This window comes from Euprymna scolopes, chromosome 42 (genome assembly GCF_053919585.1).
Source record: "Euprymna scolopes isolate OS-2025 chromosome 42, ASM5391958v1, whole genome shotgun sequence".
Taxonomy (NCBI): domain Eukaryota; kingdom Metazoa; phylum Mollusca; class Cephalopoda; order Sepiida; family Sepiolidae; genus Euprymna; species Euprymna scolopes.
This window is the reverse complement of record NC_136523.1, coordinates 69,169,956-69,197,932: the sequence shown is the minus strand read 5'-3', so window position 1 is coordinate 69,197,932 and position 27,977 is coordinate 69,169,956. Positions and strand designations below refer to the sequence as shown.

The 27,977-nt window shown below is 31.2% G+C and overlaps 1 protein-coding gene across 1 annotated transcript in view; it reads left to right on the top strand.

Annotated features, from left to right (window-relative positions):
• LOC145267134 (ubiquitin domain-containing protein 2-like) overlaps positions 1-27,706 on the top strand; it is a 173,406-nt gene extending 145,700 nt beyond the window's left edge. The window contains exons 2-3 of the mRNA XM_080123170.1: positions 22,003-22,239; positions 26,291-27,706. Of these exons, the coding sequence (XP_079979296.1) occupies positions 22,003-22,239; positions 26,291-26,688 (635 nt within the window). The 3' untranslated portion in view covers positions 26,689-27,706. The remainder of the gene's footprint in view (positions 1-22,002; positions 22,240-26,290) is intronic.
• The last annotated feature ends 271 nt before the right edge of the window (positions 27,707-27,977 follow it).

The following is a 27,977-nucleotide window of genomic DNA, read 5'->3' as shown; positions in this document are numbered from 1 at the left end:
ACACCCTCATTTCTGTATGTTAATTTAATAGTTTAATATATTTTAACATAATTCCAAAATAAAATGATTAAAACCTAATTAATTTAAACAATAAAATAAAATAAATTATACTACCCTATTTCCTGTTCAAATTTATTCCATACTTATACTTGATTATAACTAATGTTTTTAAATCTATTTTTCTATTATCACATTTGGTTTACCAATCATATAATACTTTCTTATTTCAACTTATTAAATGAATATTTAAATTAACATTCAAGAATTTAATTCTACTTATACTTTATTATATTATGATTATTAAAAATTGTCATTACAACACATCTAATTTTCTTACACTCTCCAATTTACTTTTTATTTATAATTAAGAAATATTTTATTTGCAACTAATATTTAACATGTCCAAATATTGCAATTATGCCAATTGTTAGAATATTTCAAGTTCCATGACTTCCATTCCATATACTAATTTAATATTTAATTTATTATTTATATATAACTAGGGGGGGGGGGTACCCGGCGATGCCCGGGTGTTTTGAGGTGTGTGTGGTTTTGGGTAAATCAAACTAAACTAAAATAAAAAAAAAAAGTTTTGGTAGGTGATATGAGGATCGAACCCGAACTCTTGAGGCAAAGTTGGAAATTAAAGTGTGAAAAAAAACAAAAAAAAAACAAAAAAAAACGGGCAACGTTAACCATTGGGCCACCGCGACATACAATGGAGACATGTTTGAATTTATTTATTTAACTATTAAAAACAGGTGTCCGCAATAAAAATTAACTCTGCTGCTTCCATTTGACCTAATTAAGAAGGTCAAATAGAAGTCACACAGTTAGCAGCGTTTGGGTTTGTTTACCCAAATTTGACTGTTTTTTCCCCAACAGATGTTGGGGAGGGGGAAACCAGCTCCCAATTGTCCAGATTAAATAGCAATTGTCTGATATACAACATTGATCAAAGCTGATTGCTTCTGGACGTTTCCCGAGAACTGTGTTAGCTTTGAATTAGTTTTGCTTTTTATACGAAAAAGCCCAATCAATACGCGAGAAACCAACATAGCAATAATTTCATAAAAGTCGACGTAAATAAATCTATACGCTACATGCGTTCTCAAATCCTAGATATTATTATCTACGGCCTATATAAACACTTTTAAGCGATCGTAATCCCCCCCCCCCGGAGCGTGTGCGAGAAAAGCCTTTGCGAGACATACACGAAATGGTCACACACATTTTGCCTTTTATATATATAGACTAGCGGGGGTACCCGGTGTTGCCCGGGTGTTTGTAGGTGTGTGTGGTATTAAATAAAAAAGAACTTGGGGGGGGGTAGGATCGAACCCGAAGCCCTGAGGCGAAGATTGAAAATAAAATCGGTCAGCCAGAATGAGTTAGTGAAAGATGCTTGAATTTATTTAAGAACGAAATTGACAGGTGGTGGCCGGAAGTCGTCGAGCGTTACGACGACTACAACATAGGTTTGTTTGTTATAAGCAAAGTAAAAAAAGAAAACAACGTTAACACTTAAGCGGGAAAAAAAACACAAACGTAAGGCAAACGAACGATGAAAATAGAAAAACGAACACATGAAAAATGGCTTCAATAAACCTGTTTCGATATTAAAATTTAAAAAATTGGTGGGTACCCGGGTGTTTTTGGGTGTCGCTAATAATAAGCAAAGTAAAAAAAAAAAAAAAAGCAGAAAAACGAAACACTGGTTCAATATTTAAATTTAAAAAATCGAAAAAAAAAAAAAAAAAAAAACGATTCAAACCCAAAACGTTTAGAATATGAACCAAGGCCTTAACCAACTGAGCTAAGGCGACGTTCACGAAATTTGTTCGGTTTTTCAACTATTTAAAGTAAATCAGGTCACAACGTCATCTGACGCATGTGTAGAATCGGTCATTGTCATGAGAAGACTGTTTTTGTTTACCCACCCCACACCACCCCCCCTGTCGAAAATTGTCGATTTCGGGGTGATAAGTTAACGTTTTTGGCTAATTTTTCGATATTTTTCGAGCAAAGGATGGAGCTTCGATGTGATACCGAGTTTGTGAATTTTCGTCGCGTCTGTCGAAAGTTTTTGGCAGACATCCAAATATACACACAAACATACATACATACATTTTCGCTTTTATATATATAGATTAAGATTATGAAATACAATTATAGCTCTTAGTTTTCAGATTTAAATTAAATACTACATTATGAAAAATATATCATCATATATTCTTTTATTAATTGATTCTAAATATATATCTGATTATAACTAGTGTTAATATTTGCTATCATTGTATTATTACATATGGTTTATTTATTTGCTCTATTGAGATTTATTTGCTAATTTTATATCCTATTTGATATATTTATTTTTATAAAAGAAAAAAAAGTTTAATTTTTTATGCTTTGATAGTTTAATTTATTTTAACCTAATCCATGCTTCTAATCAGGTTTTAGTCGAGACATGATATGAATATAGATTTAAAGATAGATTTAACAACCATATAGCATCTTTTAAAATACTAGCAGTTGATAATAATAAGAAAACATCATTAGCAAATTAGATAAGGAAATTAAAAAAAAATAAAATTGAATACAAATTGAAATCGTCAATACTAGAAAGTGCTAGTCGATACTAGGAACTGCTAGTAAATACTCTCTGTCTGGCTGATGCAACCTTTGCAATCTAGAATCCTATCAATAACATTTAAAGAAAGCCTTCTAAACAAGCGACAGGAAGTAATTCAAAATTGTTTACATAGATCAAAGTATATCTATACAAAAGAATTGCTTAAAGGATATCAAATAATTTATTATTACTTTAGAATTTACGGATAAAATATAAAATAAATTGAGTCTGTGATCTAATTTCAATATATTAGGATACAATTAAAAATAATAAAAATTGGGATATATTTGAATTCAATAAATTAGAGTAGATGAATTACAATTATGGATTGATAACTAATAGACGTACCCAGTGGCGACTCTAGCCTAATATTGCTACTCGTGCCAGCCCCCCCCCCCCGCCCTCTGTTAACTTCATTTCCCAACCCGTGGTCCATGGACCCAAAGCAAGTCATCATATTTGCTATTGTGTGACTCTCCATTGTATAGCACAGATTGACTAACGTACCTTACCTTGCCAGTATCAGGCCATGATTGCCCTGATTTCGGCGTGAAAAACAAGCAAAGCCAACAATAGAGTTTTTCCTCAGATTTACTTGCACATAACCAATCAATGTCATTAAATCATTTGGATTGGAACGAACGAGTTCTAACCTTATTCACCAATAAAGGAGTTGGGCGCCCAATTTCTTGCTTCTCAGCTACATTTTTCTAGCCAAACGATCTATTTTTCAGGTCTAACACAATATCCATTTCCATTATATCTAATTTTAAATCCAGATCATTAACAGCAAATGCGGTACAACTTTTTTTTTAATGTGTGAGAGAATAATTTACTTTTCTGTGAAACACAGGAAAATTAACCTGTGACGTTATACGCAAAATACAGGGAACTTCTTAAATGTAAATTTCATCTGATGAATCTTGAAACATGATATCTTGACCAGTTGAAGTTATCTGTCGAAACACTGAGAACATTGAAAATCTTAATTTTATCCAAAAATTTTAAGAAACAATAAATTCGTAAATAAAGTCCGTGATAAAATTGAATGCAGTGAAGCGACTTAAATACTTTTAGCAACTGAAGTAATGTTCTCCAAAAACGGCGATTAAATTTTCCCATAGAATAAAAGGTAATATTGATGAATAAAGTTTAAATGTGAAATGATGGATGCAGCAAAAAAAAGTTACATGCAGGACCTTTATGAAAAAAAATTACAAAAGTATTTACGTACCACTACGAAATTCTATGAAGGTTAATTGGTTTGACGGGTTTTCTTAGTATTAATTAGGTATGGGCAATTAATGACTGCTTCGGTAGGGGGGTATGATTTTTAACGCGGGTTAATCATAATAATTTTTTTAAATTTTCGAGTACTTTTTTATTGTATTTGAAAGATTATAGTTTAAAGTTAATTTCTCAAAGAAAAAAAGTGTGTGAAATAAAAAAATACATGGAATAATTTTATCTCAAATCTGAAAAATCCTAGATTTCACATAAAAATTCATTATGACAAAAATCGCGTTTATGTTTTTCTGGCAAGAAAAATATAAGTTTTCTGGAATTATTTCCAAGTGAACTATTAAGTTAAAGTCTTAACATAATGAATTACTACAATAAATATACTTAACTTTTGCAAAAAAATATAATAATTATCGAAAAATGTATCACTGGTAGGAACGAGACTCGTTCATCGTATCAAAATAAACTCTGGCGGCAAAATTGAAATATGTATGGAAGGACAAATTAGACATAATTTATGTCTTTATTCCGGCATAACAAGCTACTTTTTTTTTTTTTTTTTTTTTTTTTTTTTTTTTGAGTCAAAGACCCTCCTTCCTTCATTTAAAAATGCATAAAAGCTAATTAAATTCATTAATTATACTACTGACAATTTATTGTTTGAAAAAAAAGTTAGCACCATTATTTATTAATATTAATACAGAATTACAATTGGTTAAGAAAACTAATACAGAATTACAATTGGTTAAGAAAACAATTTATAATCATTGAAAAAATTACACACTAAAAAAATACAGACTTACGTCAAAATGTATCATGTTTACGTTAAATGTAAAGTTGATAAACGCAAACAGGCATGTAGTTGAAAAGAGGAGGAGGGTGGGCAAAACAGACTGCTTTTCTTTTCAACTCTGCGCATCCATACTTGCCGACATGGAACATTCGTATAATTTTTACCATTTTTTAATTAAATTATTTTTCTATGTTCCTGTTTTTCAATTTAATTTTTTTTTACTTTATTTTCCAAGATTATATGAACATTATTTTACATTGATAATCATGCGTTCTTGCGTTCAATGGAAATATTAGAATCTTACATGGAAAGATTACGTTAAAAATGTAAGCATAAAAAAAGTAGAAATAATTTCTGCAATTATAATTTTTTTGTGTGAAAATATTAAATAAACAATGCTGAATTCAATGATAATATTGGTAGTTCGAGAAATTAATTTTTCTTCGAGTTATATCGAATTCATTAATACAGACTTCAGGGGCTTTTTTCGTAATGTTCCTGTAAAAATTATTTTATTTTTATTGTTACAAATTACGATGCTTTATTTACATAAAAAAGCAAAAATAAAGTCTTGCGTTTTTTTTTTTTATTTACTACTGAAAACCATAACTTTAGTAAAGGTATTTTTTATTTAAACAAAATAATACATTTTCACTAAGATTTAAATAAAAATAATTAGTTCATTATATTCCGCGATCATTATTTCATAAATACTGAAAATTTCATTAAAATTGGTTAATTTCCTGATTTTTGGTGTATTTTTAAGTAAAGGGGTCAAAATGTTTATACATTTTGAGCATCGGCATTCATTTTGCCCGTACCTAGTATTAATATAAAATGACTTAAAACTCGTATTTTTTGTAGATTTCTATGATTCAAAATTCACGAAAAAACATTCCTCAATAAAAAAACAAACAAATTCATTCTCATTCAAATCCTGTTCTTTATTAATTAATGAAACAATAAATTCATCACTGATATTTACAATCATACGCGTGGTTATATTTACATATAGCTATTCGTACTACTACATATTGCAGCAGTAGTAGTAATCGTTCTTCATGTGTTTATGCGTACGTATGTGTCTATAGATCTCGCTCTCTCTCTCTCTCTCCCCAAGACAGGCGTCAGCAGTAACATGTGCTAAATTTTCTTAGCACAAGCCTTTGAATAGATTTTGTCACTGGCTACAGTGAAAAGCGAGATTTCTCTAACATTACTATTATTATAAAAGGGGTTTGTGTTTGGCACGGATGCGCATGTTCAAGATTATAGCCGCTTTCAATGTACAATGGATCTGACGGTGGCCGGAAAGACCATCCGTTCAATACAGCATCGTTGTATTATTCCCAGATATAATTATGAACTTTTGGCTACTTAGTTATCGAAACTTGAATAGATACATAATTTAATTGAGATCAGACTAAGTATGTTTGCTTGAAATTAATGGATGATTTTTAACCCATTTTGAATAACATTGACCGAGCTATTGCTTGTGCCGGGCAGGAGTGGCACTAGTCCCATCTCCGCCCCTAGACATACCAGCTAATCATTAATCTGAATATTATAATGTAATCTAGATTATTGATAAATAAAACTCATAAATATAGCTTACATAATATTGACATATTTTAAATGTTAATATTAAATTTTAATAAATAATATTATCAATTTATAATACAAATTAGATTAATAAATAAATAATATACAATAAAATTAGATGAATACTTTATGTATCAATATAATTTAAAAAAATCGTTTAGTTAGGTTTGATAAAGGGAAACAACTCATTTAAATTTAAAAGTAAATTATCGACCTTTAACTGTATTAAAACAAATTACGATAAAATATTACAAAGGAAAATTTTATATTAAAATTAAGTAAGATTAATGAAAAATAATTAAATGACATTAAAATAATTATAATTTATTTTCCTTATAAATAAAACAGTAGACGTATGTGTAAATATCTAGCAGGTAAACTCTTAAACTACTGGTCACATAACACTGACATTCTCAGGAAATAATATTCATGCACCAAGGATGGTTTATAGCGAGTAATATCTTTGTTTACATACATGAATAACGCATACAGACATCGGCAAATTTACATGGAAAATACATTAACCACTAGCCAACATTTTTGCGCATGTGCACACTTAAAACAGCATCAGGCTAGAACGCTATTTAGTGTTTCATTAATTTATTATTTATAATTAATCTATGTCTTAGCAAACTTCTTTCCATTTGAGAGAGGGAGTCTCAGTGTCATTAGACGGTCATTCACTCCTTTTAGAGATCCAGCCAGTTTAGTAACAAGTGCATTTTTTACCACAAAGCCAACTCCTGCCTCACGCCTCTCCTCAGGTCCTCTGCCACTCCAAAAGAAGGTGTAGCCCTGACCTCTTTCATTAACTTCACCTTCACCTGCCAGTCTTGTTTCACTTAGAGCAGCAATGTCAATATTGTACCTGTCGAGTTCGCCTGCAATGAGTGCAGTGCATCTTTGTGATCTGTCTAGGTTATTTTTGTCCAAGAGTGTATGAACATTCTATGTCGCAATCTTGATAGGTATTTTTTTTCCCTTTATTTCGACCACATTATTAGGGTTCCCACTGACCGTGGTAAGCCTGCCAGGATATAGTGGAGCGGGCAATGTTTGGGGTACCTTTTCTAGCCCGTTCCCCATGCCACAGGGGTGAGCAGTGCTGTCCTAAAGAGGGCTACTCACTCAGATGGCTGCCGAACTCCATTACCGCTCCTGTTAATGGAGAGTGACTCTATGGCCTGAGCCGCCTGTGTTCAGGTTTGCGGCTACGAATTCCAGTGTACCCACACCTATCGCTTTGTCACTTGTCAAAAGCCACAGGACTTGAAGGAAGTGAGGGGGGGATGATGGACGACATGCGCTGGGAGTTTGTTTAAAGTGAAGCTGGTTTGCGCAGAGCCAGCCTCACTCTCTCGTCCCAGACCAGTCTGGTCCAGCGGCAAGACAAGGTCGAAACAGCTAGGGGCCAGGTAGGGATGCAGGAGCTACCGGAAGGAGACAAGTATGCCAGCCAACCGCCTATGGGGCTCCACTCCAAGGTCCACAGCCAAAGTCTTCCTCCTTGGTGGTTCACCCTGGTCATGGATGCATGGAAGTTACTCTAAGCAGAGTTCAGTCCTGACTGTTAGTCCAATCTGGTGAACTCTCCGCCCAATGGTGCTGTACCAGCATCGTCCCCTCACAAGGTTTGGCAAGCTTGCTGAAGCTAGTACCCAGGGTATAGCTCTTGGAGCTAACATATGAGAGATTTAGGAGATACATGAGGACCAGTGACCCCTATCCGCCCTGTTGGATGCAGCAGCTAGGAATCGAAAGGTGCTACCAGAGCTCCCTATACCCTTATGTCAACAATATATAAACAATGACATCAGTATTTCAAAAGTTGAGTTTTAAGTAAGCAGAACTTCTTTAAAAAAAAAAAATATGAAAACAACTTAGAAAAAAAACAACAATTTTTTTTAAAACAATATAAATCTTTTTTCTTTTTATTTTAAACAATATAAATCTTTTTTCTTTTTATTTTAAACAATATAAATCTTTTTATTTTAAACAATATAAATCTTTTTATTTTAAACAATATAAATCTTTTTATTTTAAACAATATAAATCTTTTTATTTTAATCAATATAAATCTTTTTATTTTAAACAATATAAATCTTTTTTCTTTTTATTTTAATCAATATAAATCTTTTTATTTTAAACAATATAAATCTTTTTTCTTTTTATTTTAAACAATATAAATCTTTTTATTTTAAACAATATAAATCTTTTTTCTTTTTATTTTAAACAATATAAATCTTTTTATTTTAAACAATATAAATCTTTTTATTTTAAACAATATAAATCTTTTTATTTTAATCAATATAAATCTTTTTATTTTAAACAATATAAACAGAACTTTTTGTGGTGCTAATGCACTTACTGACCACGCTATTTTTTTTAATCGTATTTCCACGTTTAATTAAAGTTTTATGATATATTTTTTATTCAATTGTAAGGTTAAAGTACAGAATAGGTACAAAATACCCTTCCTTCCCCATGTTAAGAATGACTTTTTAAATAATGTTATTATTTCAGCACGGATCAATAAGTGCACTAGTACCCTTTTTATATTATTTTATTTTTAATTTTAACCAATTTAACTAGAAGTTTGGTACTTATGTATTTTTAGATTAAATTTAAGTGTCACAATATCTTTACTTTTATTAAATTGTTAGGTGGAAGCAGAGAATACTTACGAAACACTCCCTAGTCCCCATGTTAAGAATGGCTTTCGAAACAATAACATTATTTCAGCACGGTACATAAAATACACAACTACCGAACATTTTATAATTTTTAACGGTAAATTTTTACTTGGTTTCCACCTTAAAATTTTTTTTAAAATGACTACTTTCACTGATTTTCTGGTATGCTGAAAACGAATATTTTATATATTAAATATTTTAATTTCCACAAATAAGTAGTTTTTCGAATATTAAACAGTATAATTTTTATGTTAAAAGTGGTGGTCATAGTTATGAAAGAGAATACACATGAAAATTAATAAATTTTAAAATAATTGAAAGAGAATAGACAATAAAATTATTAAGATGTAATAGAATACGCGTGCTTAATATTAATTTGTATCGTTTATAACTACTCACGTGATTTAATAATAATCACGTGATTCAATTTTTAATTAAAAATAAAGCTTTTTACATTGTGTAAAATTATAAAAGTTCTATTTATATTGTTTAAACTTAAAGGTTTTCATAATTTCAAATGATAAAAAGTTTTATTTTTATATTGCTTTAAAAAAGTTTTCATAGTTTCAAATGATAAAAAGTTCTATTTTTATATTGCTTTAAAAAAGTTTTCATAGTTTCAAATGATAAAAAGTTCTATTTTTATATTGCTTTAAAAATGTTTTCATAGTTTCAAATGATAAAAAGTTTTATTTTTATATTGTTTTAAAAAAGTTTTCATAGTTTCAAATGATAAAAAGTTTTATTTTTATATTGCTTTAAAAATTTTTCATAGTTTCAAATGATAAAAAGTTTTATTTTTATATTGCTTTAAAAAAGTTTTCATAGTTTCAAATGATAAAAAGTTTTATTTTTATATTGCTTTAAAAAAGTTTTCATAGTTTCAAATGATAAAAAGTTCTATTTTTATATTGCTTTAAAAAAGTTTTCATAGTTTCAAATGATAAAAAGTTCTATTTTTATATTGCTTTAAAAAAGTTTTCATAGTTTCAAATGATAAAAAGTTTTATTTTTATATTGTTTTAAAAAAGTTTTCATAGTTTCAAATGATAAAAAGTTTTATTTTTATATTGCTTTAAAAAGTTTTCATAGTTTCAAATGATAAAAAGTTTTATTTTTATATTGCTTTAAAAAAGTTTTCATAGTTTCAAATGATAAAAAGTTTTATTTTTATATTGCTTTAAAAAAGTTTTCATAGTTTCAAATGATAAAAAGTTCTATTTTTATATTGTTTTAAAAAAGTTTTCATAGTTTCAAATGATAAAAAGTTTTATTTTTATATTGCTTTAAAAAAGTTTTCATAGTTTCAAATGATAAAAAGTTCTATTTTTATATTGCTTTAAAAAAGTTTTCATAGTTTATAACTATGAAAAGTTCTATTTATGTTGTTTAATTTTTTTTTATATATTCTGACAATTTAATATTTTTATTTATATTAGTATTGTTTTTCATTTAAAAAAGTGTTCATTGTTTAAAATTATTTTAAAAATGTTTACATTGTTTTCATGGTAACACAACTGATCAATTGTAATCTTTTGCAAGAATTGTCTGGGTTAAAGCATTCTTATCAATCCATTGATTGCATTATTGATGAAGATCAAGCAGTAGAATTTCCTGTAGAATTCTAAATTCACTACAGCCGCCTGGAATGCCACATCATAACCTGACATTGAAGGATGGAGTCCCAGTTATATTATTAAGAAATATTGATCCACCTAAATTGTGCAATGGCACACGGTTAGCAATAAAATCTTTGAAAACTAATGTTCTGGAAGCCATTATAATAACTGGACATTTTAAGGGTGAATCTGTTAATTCCTCGGATTCCTTCTGACATGCCATTTCAGTTCAAGCGTTTACAATTGCCAATAAAAAATAGTTTTGCCATGGCTATAAGTAAAGCTCAAGGACAAAGCCTAAAAGTTGTTGGACTTAATCTTCAGACACCTTGCTTTTCTCATGGTCAGCTGTATGTTTGCTCACACATTGGAAGTCTTTAAAACCTCTACATTTACACACCTGTTAGAGGTCACACCAAAAATGTAGTTTATGTCGAGGCTCTTCAAAATTAATGCTAGCGGTTCATTTACCAGTTTTCAGATATGCACTGGTGGAAACTGAATTTTAATTATTTCATTAACAGAATAGATTACTAATGCCATCTTTATATATATATAGTACATTAAATAGTTAAAAAAAAGATTTAACAGTTTTCAGATATGCACTAAAATATAAAATAATTGCAATTCTTACATCATATTTTGAAAGAAAGACTAGAAGATAAAAGATTAAACTATAAAAAACGATTAAGTCTACTAGCGGAACCTCTATAAAATAAAATGCACTACTTCTCGCACCACATGGAGTGTGTGGAAAAAGAAGTCATTATGAATTTATGTTTTGTTTAATCTATATTTATTATAATGTATTAGGACAAAATATTCAAGTATATCATATAAAACCTGGCAACGCCGGATACTTCAGCTAGTGTAATAATAAATTTAATTAAAATAGTGATAAAAATGAATTATATATGGATAAAAAATTTAGACAAAATCAACAATTGGTATAACTGGAAATAAAATACATTTTATAATTAGTTTCATATAAAATTAAATAAATATATAGACATATGTTATATATATTACAATTATTAATATTATCTAAGATATAGATTAATTATAAATAATAAATTAATGAAATACTAAATAGAATATATTTTAGTAGCATGTATCAAAATGAATTCAATTTATTAATATGGAAATTTAAATTTTAGTGACTTTATTTGAAAATTCAAAATGGCATAATAAAAGATAAAATAAAAGGTAATTGCAACTTCTCTTCCTATTTTCAGATTTTGTAATCATGCTCAAATAAATTTTATTTATTTTTTGATAGATTGATAGTTGCTATTTCTTCTGATGAGTTAAGGGCAGAATAGATTCATTGATTGATTATAATAATTAAATGAATGATTTTGCGCTACGAAACAGTTGATGTCAAGAATTGTAGATGTCAACGTAATAAATTGTAAGATTGTCAACATCATGAAATTTGGAATATAGAATTTTTTGATTTGTTATATATATATATATATATATATATATATATATATATCTACACACACTAGCATGGATACTCAGCATTGTCCAGATCAACATAAAATTCTGTTTGGAACACACCTGCTATGCTAAGAATATTAATCATTTTCATTGTGAGTAACGTCGAGACCCCCACAACAATTTTCAAAATAAAAGAACGGATAAAAACATGTAAATGTAATCACTCCTAAAAAGAAGTATGTGATACCCTCTCCACCAGATATTTCGTGCCGGAGCGATCAGAGAAAAAAATAAAAAATAAAAAAAATAGTCGTGTAGGCAGACTCCAACCTGAAATGTGAATAATTTCAAACGACTGCCCGCTGTAGAAATAATAACGTTTATAAACATTAACGCATTTGAAAAGTTTAAGAACAAAATGGAATTCTTTTTATTGGCTTGTTTTGTTGTTTGTTAAGGCTTTTTTTTCACTGACTTTTTTTTTCATAAATGAAGGAAAAGGGTAATTCCATCTTAAATCATCCAGACCATGACACCCTTACCTCTCAGATTTTATCATTATTTTTTTATTTTTTATTTTTTTACATGGGGGACACCACTTATCAAGGCCCGAAGGCCACTCAGGGATAAGGGTTATTGCGTGTACAGTAATTAATGAGATAGTATTGTAGTAATCATTAGTATTGGGAGTTTTTATAGAGTGTCTTACTTAAGGGGGCGGTTTGTCAGGAGTTTGTTTATGTTGGACTTGAAGACGTCCAAGTTGTAATCAGGTGGGAAACAGGCAAGCGGCAGAGAGTTCCACTGGCGTGCAGTTCTAAGAAAGAAGCTTTGTTCATGGAATCTACGTTTGGATTTAGGCACAGATAAAGAGTGGGGAAAATTATTGACAGTAGTTTCAGTTAGACGGGTGTTTCTCGTGAAAGATTGGCAAGGGGGGAATGAGGGATTGGAGCTCAGACGAGCCCCTGCCATGGAAATAACGATAAAACAGACAGGCTCGCAACGTCTCTTCTGTGGGAGAGAGGCTGCAGGAAAGAGAAAAGGGCACCCCCCCCACTAAACCACAAAGTCTATTTTGTACTCTGTAAAGGCAGGATAGGCTGTTTTTAGCAGCTCCTGCCCAGATGTGGCAGCAGTACTCCATCCTTGGACGTACTTGGCTTTTATATAGATCAGTAGTGAGATATCTTCTGGAGCGGTGGAAGGATCCCACCATTTTCCCAGCGTTATCATTGTATCCTCACCACATGCAGTTTATTATTTGAGATTGTTCACTGTGATTGGCCAATTTTTGAGGTTCGATTGTGAGCTATCCGGTTACTTGGCTTTACCTGCTACTTGCATTCTTGCATCAAACAAAAAAACAAGCAAAATAGTTTCAGCTAACTTAAAGAAACACCAAAAAGCAGGAATACCACTTCTTAAATGAACAGGAAGTCAAAATAAAATTCAGGATTTCCTGTTTATGTTGAAGTCAAGTGACTTCTTGTACACTGCTCTGACTGGAAATGAGGCCCATAAAACTGCTCATCTTTGAGGTTCGATTGTGAGCTAACGAGTAAAGAACCAAACACCTTTTTTGGAGGAATTTAAGTTCAGACTATCAAGAATGTCTAGGAACAAAAAAAAAAAATTCAATTTCCAATAGTGCCACATGTTTTTTTTTTTTTTGGGGTCGCCTTAGACCAATACCCAAATCTCGGTTTAAAAGTTCAGTAACTCAGAAACAGTTCATTTCCAGAGGTTTTTAACCTGATTTTGGATTCCTCGTCCTTGTCCATGCAAATTTTCAAGGTTCTACCTAGTCTAGAAATTGATTTATGCCCAAAAATGTAATTTCATAATTTCGTGCCTTGACACGATATATGTAAAATACCAAAATTGCGATATTTTCAGAACCGCTTAGAGTTAAAAGTTCAAATTTCCAGAATTCCCTAGTTTTTATGGTACCAACAAATGGTGAAAGTTTGGAAAAAATCTGAGAGGTAAGGGTGTCAAAGATGTTTTTTTCTGGATGATTTGAGATGGAATTACCCAAAATTCTGACTTGTTTCTTTTTTGGGGCGGGAGGGGGTTCAATTCCTGGAACGCTCAAAGATTTTGTATAGTCGTTTCAAGAATAATGAAAACAAACAACTGAGATCTTTTCAGTTTGAAAAAACTCATCAGGGAAAATAACTGTACCTGTTTCTAAAAGTTGATGTCGGAAATAATAATTCCAAAAAGATTAAATCTATAATATAAATCTGAATGTGTGTGTGTTCGTGTCTAGTCACGAATAGGCTCCTATATGGTTGACTATTTTAAAAAACTGATTACCTATAATGATAGAAGATGTATCGAGACACAGGAATGGGTATGTTTGATCTGACAGAACGGTGGTTCATTAAAATTGTGGGGTCTGCGTCGCGCCTAGTCCACAAAGTATGGAAATAAAAATTTAAAAATTAAAAAAACAATGTTTATAAGGGTTTTTGATATAGATGTACATAAGAATACTTTGATAAGTATATTTTAACTTAAATAGGGATAGTATAATAAAATTGTGGGGTCTGCGTTCGCGCCTGACCTCCGTAGAATGGAAATAGGCACAAACTTTAATAAAGACTTTTCATATCTATCTGCGTAAGTATACTTTGATAATTATGTTTCAGTTTGAAGAAATATGGTATAATAAAATTATGGGGTGTTCGTTCGCACCTGACCTCCATAGAATGTAAATATGTCACAAAGTTTAACAAGGTTTTTTTAATATAAATCCACAGAATATTGTGATAAGTGTTTCAGTGTGAACAGGTATGTTATAATAAATTATGGGGTTTATCTATTTCATTTTTACTTTCATCATATTTTGCTTTGGTTTTGATACCCCCAAATTCGAAGCTATCTCTTTACAACCTTTCCTTTTCATAACCTATCATTTTCGGTAGGCTAACCCAGTCAATGACAGTTACTTTTGCTAGTAAAATATATTATCAATATAATTGTTATCTAAAGTTGGTGAAATAACAATCTTAAATAGAACACTTAAAGCAACTCTTTCACTAGAAACTTAAACTAACATACAGCTATTTAGTAAAATCGATTTTCCTCAATATAATATGCAAATGAGGTGACCTCATAATCGTATATTTTGAAAGAATCATACTATATATAGGAAGAAATGAAATATTAAAGTAGTGGACCTTTTGTATATATTAATCAAATTGTGAACAAACAAACAAACAGGAATACAAATTTATATATATGGATATATATGGTCATTATTTTTTTTTACCATTGAACAGAATGTTAAAAAACAAAAGGTATTTTAAGTTTTCAAGTTTAAAAATTCATGAATTTGTGGATTTCCTAAACCCCCCCCCCCATCCTAAGCTCAAGTCCTGAGCGAGCTTTCTGCCGCTCTTCCTGAATTCGACAAGTGAGTCATCGTATGAGTCTGAATCATTCTCCTGTCCTGTTTGCTTAAAAGGTTAGGTTTCCAATCCAGCTTTGAAAGCGATGGACACTTTTGGATGATGATAACAGCAACTCTTTCTATTCATCTTTCATGAGTCACTTCTGACTCTCTGCATCCATCCACCTTGTAGAGTAACCCTTACAAGGAATAAAATAAGAATGGAGACAGGTCGGAGATCATCAAGTAGCCTTACTTCATCATAAGACCTGAAGTTAACAAGCATGTTTTTGTGTGTGTGTGTGTGTGGGGGGGGGGAGTTACATGCAAGTGATTCTATTTGTTTTTGTTTACATCACAAGTCTCTTGACCAGTTTTCATTTTTTTTTTTGTTATTTTTAATATTCTTTCAAAAGGTCGATACCATCAGTTTCAAGTAGCTCTGTAGCATTTGAATAAAGTAGTGAAACTCACATACACCAGAAAAATGCTCACAATGCAGGTAAAATAAATTCCCCGAACAGAACAGTTTTACATCACTTTTATATCCCTTATATAGATTAAAATCAATATATAATGATACTGAATCTTATGTCTAAATAAACTTTATTCCAATTTAAAATCAAAACCCATTATATAATTTTGATTCTAAAAAATGTCTACAGTCTAAGAGATATTAAGAAGTTAAAATTCGTGCCTAATGACTATGGATGAAATTTAATGTAAAACTGAAATAGTTGAATTTACAAATAGAAAGTTGTTTCCATATTGTGTCCTAAATTTTTTTAAATATAATGAAATTTGAGCAATTGATGTCTAATAATTATTGTTAATATTTAATAAAAATCAGGAATTTTTACACAGATTTTCACTTTTTTTTTTTTTGCTCCCTTTGCATTAAACTAAATTAAACTAAATATAACTCACATTACTCATTCTTAAGCGAATAAAGGGCTTTTTTCAACTCCGCTTTGGGAAATAGCAGTTTAGTACCTGCATACCTTTTTCCAGATTCAGACAATCTTTATATATTACTAAAATTCAGTGGCTGGCTCAACGGATCACAATTTTTTTTCAGTAATATATAAAGCTAAGTTAACCAATGTTTCTTTCCTTAAGCCTTTTTTCCTATATATTTTAATAATGCAAAATATATGCTAAATATGCTTAAATAAGAGAAGAATCCAGGTTGTCCTCAGTGGTCGTATGTCTAAACAATGATATAAATGCGGTCGATCAGAGGTCGATCCTTCGACCTTTATTATTCCTGATATTCATAAATGACTTCCCTGATCAAATAGTCTCTGAGATGGGTATATTTGCTGACGACACTATGCTCTATAACAGGCACGAGGGGAAAACGAATGAACATATATTGAAGGAAATGGTGGAAACCCTAAAGGGAGACCTCCAGTCTGTATTGGTATGGGGGTCAAAAATGGATGGTCACATTCCATGCTGCCAAGACTAAGCACTTCTCTTTTTATAATTACAAGAAACCTCTTCAACCACCAATAGCTATGGCTAAAGATACATTACCTGAAAGTACTTTGTTCAAACTCCTTGGCTTAACGTTCATAGGGAACATGAATTGAAACAGATATTGAGAACATTGCCAAGGCTGTTGCGAAAAGGTGGACTTTCTCTGCCGTGCTACTAAGTTACTTAACACCTGAAAGTACCCTGTATCTCTACAAGGCCACCATTCGCCCATGTATGGAGTATTGTTGTCACATTTGGGCTGGTGGATCTGCTGCTGGTCTCTCACTCTTGGACAGGGTTTAAAAGAGAGTCGCCAACCTGATAGTTCCTGAACTGTCATCTAAGCTTGCCCCATTGACAAAATGTTGCATTCCTCTGCCTGTTTCACAAGTATTTTAATGGTGGATGCTCTGACGAACTACAAGCCCTTGTACCCCCTCGACGTAAATACCCCAACAAACCCGACAAGCAGTAAAGTTCTACCCGTACACAATAGAGATCCCTAGATGTAGGATAGCCTTCTACTCTAATAGTTTCTTTCCTAGAACTGCTAGATTTTGGAATTTCTGTACTGACATGCAGAAGTTCAAGTTTAATGTGAACAGACAGCTTACTGCTGAACTCCCTACATAGTACCCCTGCAACTTATGTGCTTGATAGTAGCTCCCTACATCGAAGTGGCATTGTGCCTTTTTGGAGTGAAAATGTAATGAAAATAAAAAATTATTCGTGACTTCCGGGATTGAGTTATAGTTGAAAAAGAAAATCCATTTAATTCTTCTAATTAGACGTGATTTGCATTTAACTAAGTGACACATCTCTTGCTAAGTATCTGTCTATCACTTTCAGACTCTCTCACTGTATGTTGAGATTGAAGGTTGGATAAGCATTCAATTTTATGAATACGGTATGAAGCACTCAAAACCTACGAGATTTATTTGTGCATACTAGGGAAGAGAGAGAGAGAGAGAGAGAGAGAGAGAGAGAGAGAGAGAATGATCCGTTGGGTCATCAATTTAACGCTGGTACATTATCTGACACAAGAAAAGTGAGTTTGCAGATAGTCAAACATACAAAATAAAAAGACATTTTCTCTTTCTGTTTCTTCCCCCCCCCCCATATATATATATATATTCAATGTCTTTCTCTTAATTTCAACTTTCTTAGTTAAAACTGACCCGTCGTCAGCTCAATTAATCTGATTAATTTATTTGTAAATTTGCTTGTTTAACAATTTTTTTTAATATTTCACTTATAAACATTTTTCAAATTATTTTAAATGGGGTTTTACTACTTATCACTAGCACATCATCATTCAAGTTGTTTTTTGTTATTTTTTTTTAAATTATGATCCCCTCCCTGCTTATAAAAATGTTTTTCAGAACTGCATGTACATATGAAGACTTTTACGGTTTAGAAAATGACCTTAAAACTCATTTCAAATCCTCAGTGACTCATAGAATGAACACTTGTTAAAAAAAATGGAATCTGATTTTCACTGCTCATATATATATATATATAGAGAGAGAGAGAGAGAGAGAAATAAGAAAAAATAAACACAATATAACATAAAATAAAATGCTGTGGAGACAAAAAGAAAAATTAAATACAAAAAGAAATTATCCAAAACGAGAGCTTTACCGGTTTTGTTCATCATACTTTTTCTGAAGATGATCGTTGATCGGAACAAAACTGATAAATCTTTCATTTTTGATAATTTACATGTTTAATTTCTTTTTTCCTTCCCATACATGCACACACACACACATATATATGAAACATTTGTAATATATTTCAGACAGTCATTTTATTTATACTTATCATATTTACAAACTATTATTTAATATAAAAGTATTTTCCAAATACAAATTATTGCATCTACATAGCAATTTCATGTTGGCAAACACTTGAAATAAAGAAATGTCCATTTGCCTATAAAAGTGTGAACCTTCTTCCTAGACAAAAGGGCATCTCATGTAATTGATACCAGTGTCCGTTCTTTTCATTATTATGTTCTAGTTATTTCCAACAATTCTCAGGAAGAATTGATTTTTCTCTCTCTTGCTTTTCTTCAGTTCTTTCCTATTCAATATATTTCCATTTACTATTCTTTGTCTCTGTTCATATTTCGTCTTGACTAATGTTTGTGTTTGCTTTGAGCAGAAAATCTCAAGTCGAGAGTTGTCCAAAATGATGAAACCAATTGCGTTAAACTAGTATTCATTATTGAAAGGACAATTTGTTGCTGCTTAGTAGATCTCGACAATTTTGATTCTATCTGGCATGAATATCTCGTTGCCTATTCCATCTCAACTGAAAAACAGAATCCTGGATTCTTAGGAATGATAGTGACAATAAAACGAGTACATCATTTTGGATCACCCTATAGAAAGAATTTATAGTTTTCAAAAAAGCATTACAGATTGGTACCAAACTGTCTTGTTTTGTAAATAAAAATCAATTGTTGAAAAAAAATTTAATCTTTGTTATTTTGTAAATAAAAATCGAAAAAATCAAAAAAGAAGAAAAATAAATGTGGAAGAAATACAAAAAGTCTTTGTTGAAATCTTTAAAATTTCCTTGAGATAAATTTCCCATAATTTAAGGCCGGAAAAATGATCTCCCTTCATATGACGACTTAGCCCTGTAAATTAAAAATGGACCTTGCCATGTCCACCATTCCAAATAGGACGCTTCTGTTGTACTTTTGAATGATACATTGTTTAAGGGCACTTCTTTCAGATAAATAACATGCATGTTTCTTAGAGGATTGTTGTTATTTTGGAATCTGAGCAAATTTATGGCTGTGCGGGTCAAAACCAAAGTTTGAATTCATTTGTTATATTGAACAAGTCGAAGGGAGAGAGGTAGAGGAAAGTTTTGAAAGAAAAATGTTACAGTACACACACTTTTTTTTAACTATTCAATTTTGTTATTCATGTTCCTGGACAGCGCTAGATAGCATGGCTAGTTATTAAAAAATAATAATCATATATAATTAGTTTTAATTTTTTTATCCAGAAAGAGAACATCCTCAAATTCTGTACAATTTTAGGGTTTCTGCAGGTGAAAGTCTCATTTCATCTGACTATTGCTATTATTACAAGGATGGCAACGTTAGAATGTATAAAGTTCAACTCTGATTCCTAGTATTTTAAAATATCTGACTATGAATTGAAAAGTTAGTAAAACCTGACCAATGAGGGTTGAGGACATGTGTTGCATGGAAAGGAATAATATGAGAATTACACAATAGACATGTAATGTGAATCAAAAACAGGTTTAAATTTGATGACTTCAAAGAAAGATTAAATGTGGACAGTATTGGGAAATGTGTGCAGAACAGGAGACTTCAGTAATATGGGCACATTGAAGTTCTTGGATTGCAAGATGTAGAATAGTCAAGGTAGTAGGTTCAGTTGATATGATGAAGGTAAGGAAAACATGGAAGGAAGTGATAAGAATGGACTTGAGAAAGAGGGATAAATAAAGACCTGGCCAGAAGTAGGTTAGTTTGTAAGTAAAATTTCAAAAGCTGTCTAACACATGCCAGCATATTAAACATGATGATGATCCTCATTATTTTATTTTAAAACTGTCAGTTGATTCTTTGGACTCCAAATCCTTACCAAAGCTCTGACTCCACAACCTGATTGGGCAGGAAAACTAGTACTGCATTATGTGCGCCATATCTTCACATATTTTTCTACGTGGTTCTTGAAATTGTTGATTGATTCTGCATTCATTGCCTTCTCAGATAGTCTATTCCAATGCTTCACATAGTGCACACACTAAAAAAATGTGTTTGTAGTTTAGCGCAATGAGTAAACGGCTTTAACCTATGACCTCTAGCTTTATTATATCAAGCTGATGTGGTGGCTAAGTGGTTAATGACATGGACTGAAACCTTGGTACGCCAAGTTCGAATCAAGTTTGTTCCAAAGAAATGCTTTCATCAAACTCACACTTGACCTTGTGTCTCATCTCTTGAAGAGGAGGTAAATAAAATAACAATCATTTTCATTGTATTCAGTTTAACTTCTATTTTGCACACTTGTATGTATTGGATGGTTTAGCTCTTTATCTTTCTATTAAATCTATCTTTATCACTTGTCATGTTTTCCTTGGCCTTCCCCTATAAATTGAACCTGCTACCTCAACTGTTCTACATCTGCTAACCCAAGAACTTTTTATTCATTCTTTCAATGTAACCATACTCTTTTGTGCACACCTCCCTTTACTGTTGAGACTTCATCTTCTGAGGTCATCAGAACTAAGCCTGTCTTTAAAATTCATTTTACACAATCATCGTATTAGTCTCCTATCATTTCTCTCCATGCAACACATATCCTCAACCTTCACTGGACAGGTTTCACTTCCATACATCATCATGTTTAGGCATGAATATTCTCATGTTCAAAAAGATGCATCTGGAAAAGGTTGGAAGTTACATCATCAGAAACATAGTCTTAATAATCCAAATGCATTTCAATAAACTTTGCCACTATAAAATATAATTTTTTACTCTTTTTCATCCCAAACGAGACACATTGCCACTTTAAACATAAGATCTACTATTTGGGATTGTGTCTAACAAGAGATTCTGGGGAGTTTGGTGCAACAAAATGTCAGTTCACATTACATTTAAACATTTGCATATTATTACAGTCAGGGAAACAGAAAACAGGTAGGGAATACTAGCAGTCCGACAGCAGAAACTATTGGAGTAGAAGGCTTTCTGGCATCACCTTAACAGTGAATAGGTGGGATTTTAATGCTTGTCAAGTTACTTGAGAATATGTACATCGAAAGGGGGGGGGTACTAGTACAACGAGTTCATCAAAGCACGTTCCGTTATAGTACTTTGCGAAATAGGTGCAGAGATGCAACATTGCAACGGTGGGATAAAGGTTGTAGTTTGGCAGGACCTATTAGATTTTAGACTCTTTTTTGAACTCTGATGTTTAAATGATTTTTCCGAAAAGTGTAACATTTCTCTCTATAATTGTTGCCAGAACAATTATTATAGTAACAACGATGATGACGACCTTACTTTTCAATTTTATTTCATGACATATTTTTCTTTTCTATTTCAGTATCAATTGGACGGAATCAGCCTTTGAAACCAGAGAAACCGAAATGGAAAAGTGATGTTCCACTGACTGAAGGCCAATTACGGAGTAAAAGGGATGAGTTCTGGGACACAGCCCCAGCATTTGAGGGCCGTAAAGAGATTTGGGATGCACTTAAGGCTGCTGCATATGCCCTTGAGACTGGAGACCATTCCTTGGCTCAAGCCATTGTGGATGGTGCCAATATATCACTACCCAATGGTAACTGAAAAATTGTTTTTATTTAAATCAGTGTTGGTGCATTATAAAATCTTTATATTAATAAAATTGAGTGACCACTTCTCATGTATGTGTGATACTATAAAATGCTCCTCCTTCAACTAGGACGACTGGGAAAAATCATCTAGAAAAGAAATGACAGTAAAAAGATATTAAAAAAGAAAAGCCCATTGAACTCCACAAACCAGCATATTAACAGCCTGGAGAGTCAAGATAGAGAATTTAGAAAAATGTGAAAGTAAGCTTAAAAAAAAATTCCATCTCTGATTTCCCGCAAAAAGTAAATATATTCAAAGACGCTGACTGTTAGAGGAAAACAGCAGATTTTAATTTAGTTGAGTCGCAAATGAAAGAGTTAGTTTTAGCTGAGATTTTGGATGCAAGAGATGTAGTGACACTAACGGTAAGACCAGAACCACACACACACACACAATGCTCATGTCCAGCAGGTCGCTTGTATATCTATGTTCTTGTCTTTATGTATGTAAACTTTTGCATGGCTTCACATCTGAAAATAACACTAGAATCTAAACACGACCAATGAAAATAAAAGGAACCACGATACATGCATTTTAGGGAAAGCCAATCAATCAGTGATATGGACATAGCTGCATGTATGTGTCTGTGTTTTTCGCCTCTTTGTGACTTGCACATTATTTTATTTACCATTATTCAACTATTAAAAGAAAAAGTGTTATGGCATAAAATGTAACTTAAAAAGATCCTATTGCCAATATTTTAAAGAAATTTGAAAGCATTTAAACTATTGCCAATATTTTAAAGAAATTTGAAAGCATTTAAACTATTGCGAATATTTTAAAGAAATTTGAAAGCATTTAAACTATCGAATTGAAATTTTAAGTTCTCATAAAATCCTCATACAATAAAATTTTTGAAATCTATTTACAACCAATGATCTTCTGAATAAATATTAAAAGTTATTTTAGCAAAATTAGTTATAGTTTTATAACAATTTTGTTGAATTTATTTAACAACCAAATAATACTGATATAATTTAACTTAAAAAATCTTATGTAAAAAAAAAAATAACCACTGAAATATTTTTTTACCTACTGGCATGTCTTAGACAACCTTCATAAATCAACTTGCACACTAATCTCTCTCTGGCCAGGTCTTTATTTATCCTTACTTTCCTCACTTCCTCCTGTGTTTTCTTTGGCATTTTTATGCCAACTGATTCTACTACCGCAGCCATTCTACATCTACTAACTCAAACACTTTTAGTCATTCTTTTAATGAGATCAAACCACAAAGTTCTCTGTTCTACACACAACTGTTCTGTCATCCGTCCTAAATTTCTCTTTAAAACTTGTATTACACTCTCATTTTTATGTCATTTCTCCCATGCAGCATATATTCTCCATCTGCACTGCTTTCAGTTCTATCCATCATCACACATGCCTGATAAATTTTCTCTTAATAAACTCTGCTTATTAATAATCGCAGAAATTCTCTTAACTTATTCTATCTATTCCTAACTCTTGCTGTCATACCAGCACCAGTTCCTCCCACTACTCCATCACAATATTATCATGAAGACAAGAAAACTTTTCAACAACATTGATAGCTCGATTTGTATGATTTGTATTGTTCGGACTACTGTTCTCATCTTGAGTGTAATTTTCACAACGTTTTGGTTGATGTAATTTCCGATCTTCTTCGAGTGAATCTTGTTGAATTTGGGAATCTTCATGTTAACTCTGGAATCTGCACAGAATTTCAAGTGGAACCCTTTATTTAATCCACATGGGTAGCATGCTCTCGTCCCATCAGCCATGATTGATCAAGGTCCTAAGTAATTTGCAATTGTATTTTTCAGTCATCCACACTCAGCATTGAACTTGCATTTTTCCAAGTACTCTAACCACTACACAGTACCATAAGTTCTTGCAAGGTCGAAAGTTCAGTCTTCAATGTGGGCAACTGAAAATACAATTGCGAATTACGTAGGATTTCTACCCAATCATGGCTGACAGACCGAGAGCATGCTACCTTGGTGAATTAAATAAAGTGTTCTGTTTGAAATTCTATGCAGATTCTCGAGTTTGGCAGAAAAATTCGTGAGTTTGACAAGATACACTTGAAGAAGGTTATATTGACCGAAACGTGAAAATAACATTCAAGATAGGAACAGAAGTTCGAAGAATTCAAATAAAACACATTCCTGTTTCATAGCGTATGATATTGTACATTAAATATTTCATTTTCATTTGCTGACAATTTAACGTTCATCATGAAAGTAGAAAACTATTTACTCTATAAATTAGCAATTTCCCTTTAATTTTAAACAGAAATCTTTGTAATTCAAGTTGGTTCTAGTGACAACATAATGTCTTTATCTGTATTTTTTAATCATTTTTTTGTCAGTTGGCTTTTTCTTTTTAAATAATGATGCTTGCATGGTTCTTTTTTTTTTTTTTTTTTTGAGGGAAGGTGCCATTTTGCTTTTTGATTATGTTTTTTGTTCACTGTTCTAAATTTAGAATGCCTTCTACCGCTACAAAAGATCTCTTATTAAAAAGGTAAGATATTTTCAAGGAAACTTTAGAATTTCTTGTAAATTTAAAAATTTAGCTGTTTGAATAATGATTCTTATGCAGAAAAGACAAATGTTTTCATGTTTCTCAATGTCTTAAAGAAATATGGATAAATGAGAGTCCACTTCTTCCTGTCAGGATTAAAAAAAAAATAGAAGCATAATACCTGACAATGCTGTGTCAGCACAACTAGTAAATAATAAAAAATCAGATTTACTTTTAGTAAAAAATTGTCTTCCTTGGGAAGATCTTCTTTCAACACATTGCACGAGTATGGTTAAAACACCAAAATTATTGATTTGATGAAATCTTTAAAATGTTCATTAAAAAAATGAAAAAATGAACAAATTTCTTCTGTTGACTGCCTGTTGCTGATGATTTCATGTTGTGAAACAATGGAAGAACTGCTGTTTAAATTAAATATTTGGAGGAATACTATAGAAAGTAAAGGTCTGATGGTTAATGTTACCATGATCAAAGTGTTAATCTGTGGTTGTAGTGTAAGAAAGCTCCACAAAAGAAGAAAGTTACCTTGTTCTATTTGTGGAAATAGATGTGTGTAATTCAATGTTTTGTCTGGTACTTATAACTAGAGCTATGACAACAGCATATTCTTTTTATTATTTTAACTCTCGAGTGTGTATCCATTGATATCTTATGTGTTTATATAGTGATGTGGTTCTCAGTTGATTAACAGTGTCTGTGTCAAATATATACTCGAGAGTCAAAACAATGATAAGAATATGCTGTTGTCATAGCCTTACTTATAATCATTGGGTACACAAGAAGTTTACAGTGAAATTACTGGTAGATTGAGAAACGATAAGTTTTTGTGTAAGACAATGGAGGTGGATGAGATGTGAAAAAAGCAGATTTGAATGGTGAAGCTATTGAGATTGGCAAGATGTTTGGTAATGCTATTAGAGCACCATTCAAAGAATGGATGAGTTCTTTGGCAAGTAGATGTAAAACAGTAAAGTTAGCATGTCCAGTTCACAGAGGAGAAACAAAAGATGAGAAGTGATGAAAACTTCAGAAAAAAATTAATGAATAAAGATCTGTATAGAATTTGGTAGTCACTTTCTGAAAGCAATCCAACACAAGCTAACATGTAAAACAAACGTTTAACCAATAATGATTTTAATTTAAAAACAAAAAAATATTATCAGAAAGAAATGTAAATTACTCTTAAAACTTTAAAATAAAAGCTGATTGTTCTTAAAAAATTGGTTAATTTTGATATAATTAAAATGATTTCGCATGTTTTTTTAATGTTTTTAAGTTGCATATTAAATAATATTTGTAAAATATTGTTTTGTTTTTTTTTAAATTTAACAAAAGACAAAAGAAAACTGCGTTCCATATTTTGAAATTCCATTGTTTTTGAATGTCTCAAATGATTTCTGATTCTTCTCTGGAGTTAAACCTAAAGATTATATTGTATAAAAGGTAACATTTTATTTTTCTGTTTGTAGGTACACTGATGGACTGTTATGATGAACTTGGCAACAGGTACCAACTGCCTGTGTACGTGTTAAGTGCTCCTACCAATTTAATTGAGGAGGCCAGTGACAGTGATACGATACAAGATCCTGAGTCAGCCTCACCCGGACTTGAATTACCCATCAAATTCCGTCTTTCACACAGTAACAAGGACTTGAAGTTGTATGTCCGAACAACGGACACGGTGTGGAAGGTGAAGAAGAGGATATTCGAAGAGGAAGGCATTGATCCATCTCGTCAACGATGGTTTTTTTCAGGACGTCTTCTTAGTGATAAAATGAAAATTGAAGACACAAAGATTTCCAAGGGTTTTGTAGTTCAGGTTATTGTGTCTCCGATAATGTGTAATTCAACTGGTGATCATGCTTGAGGTGCAGAAATGTTATGTAAGAGAAAGGGCAACAAAAAATGGGAGGAATTAGTAGTTGAAAGAAAAAGGAAAGGTGCAAAGATCTAGACATTTTGATGTTTTAACTAAAAATGTGTTAACACGAAAACCAAAAAAGAAAAAGGTGCAGATAGAAAATAAAAACAATTGGAAATAAATGGAAAGAAAATGGAGAATAATTGTCTTGCGGGGAGGGAGGGTCTGCAAATATAAAGAAAAGAAAGAAAAATGTGTGTAGTATTGTGTAATAAGAAGGTTCATATTTGAACTGAAAAAAAAAAAAGAATGTGGATGATAGCAAAAGTATTTAAATATGGCAACTGTAAAAGAACATTGAAAAAAAAATTGATTAAATCAAAAAAAAAAAATGTAAAAAATTTTTTTAATAATTATTTAAAAATCTATCCCCCACCTCCCCTTGCAAAAACAAAAAGAACTTTGACATGTCTATACATTCCACATTTAAAATGGAATGGTCTATGGAAACGGAAAGAAAATATCTAAAAAAAAAATCAACAAAGAAAATACTAATTAATTAAATAAACTAATATTTAACCATATCCCCTTTTTATCCTAATCCCTTAAAAATATTTTTTAGGGATAGGTTAAAAAAAAAATGTCTAAGATTTTTTTTAATGTTTCACTCTAGAAGAAAATGGTGAAACTCAAATAAATGACACAATAATAATGACGTCCTATTAAGACATTTAATTCCTCTGTTTTGCAAAGGAAACAAGTCTATATGTGTGTGAGTGTGTGTGTATGTATATATATATATGATATGTATGTATATGAAACAATGATAATGCTATTATAAATAATTTTGTGATGCGGAAGAGGAGAATAGGGACAACAAAAATATTAAGAGAAGAAAGAAAAAAAAGAAGGGGAAAAACCAAACTCTGAATTGATGTAAATTGACTGCTGGAATAATTTAAAATTGTTTTCTCAAACAAGAATATAAAAAAGAACTGATAACAATATAAATGCACAAAATGTGTTTTTTTTTTGTTTTACTTGTTGTTCTATTACACACTTGTGTGCTAACAAGCAGCCCATGTGTGTATGTGTTTGTTAATGTATGTACGTTTATACGTGAACATACACATGTATGTATGTTTATGCATATAATACATAAACATGTTTATGCATATAATACATAAACATGTTTATGCATATAATACATAAACATGTTTATGCATATACTACATAAACATGTTTATGCATATACTACATAAACATATTTATGCATATAATACATAAACATGTTT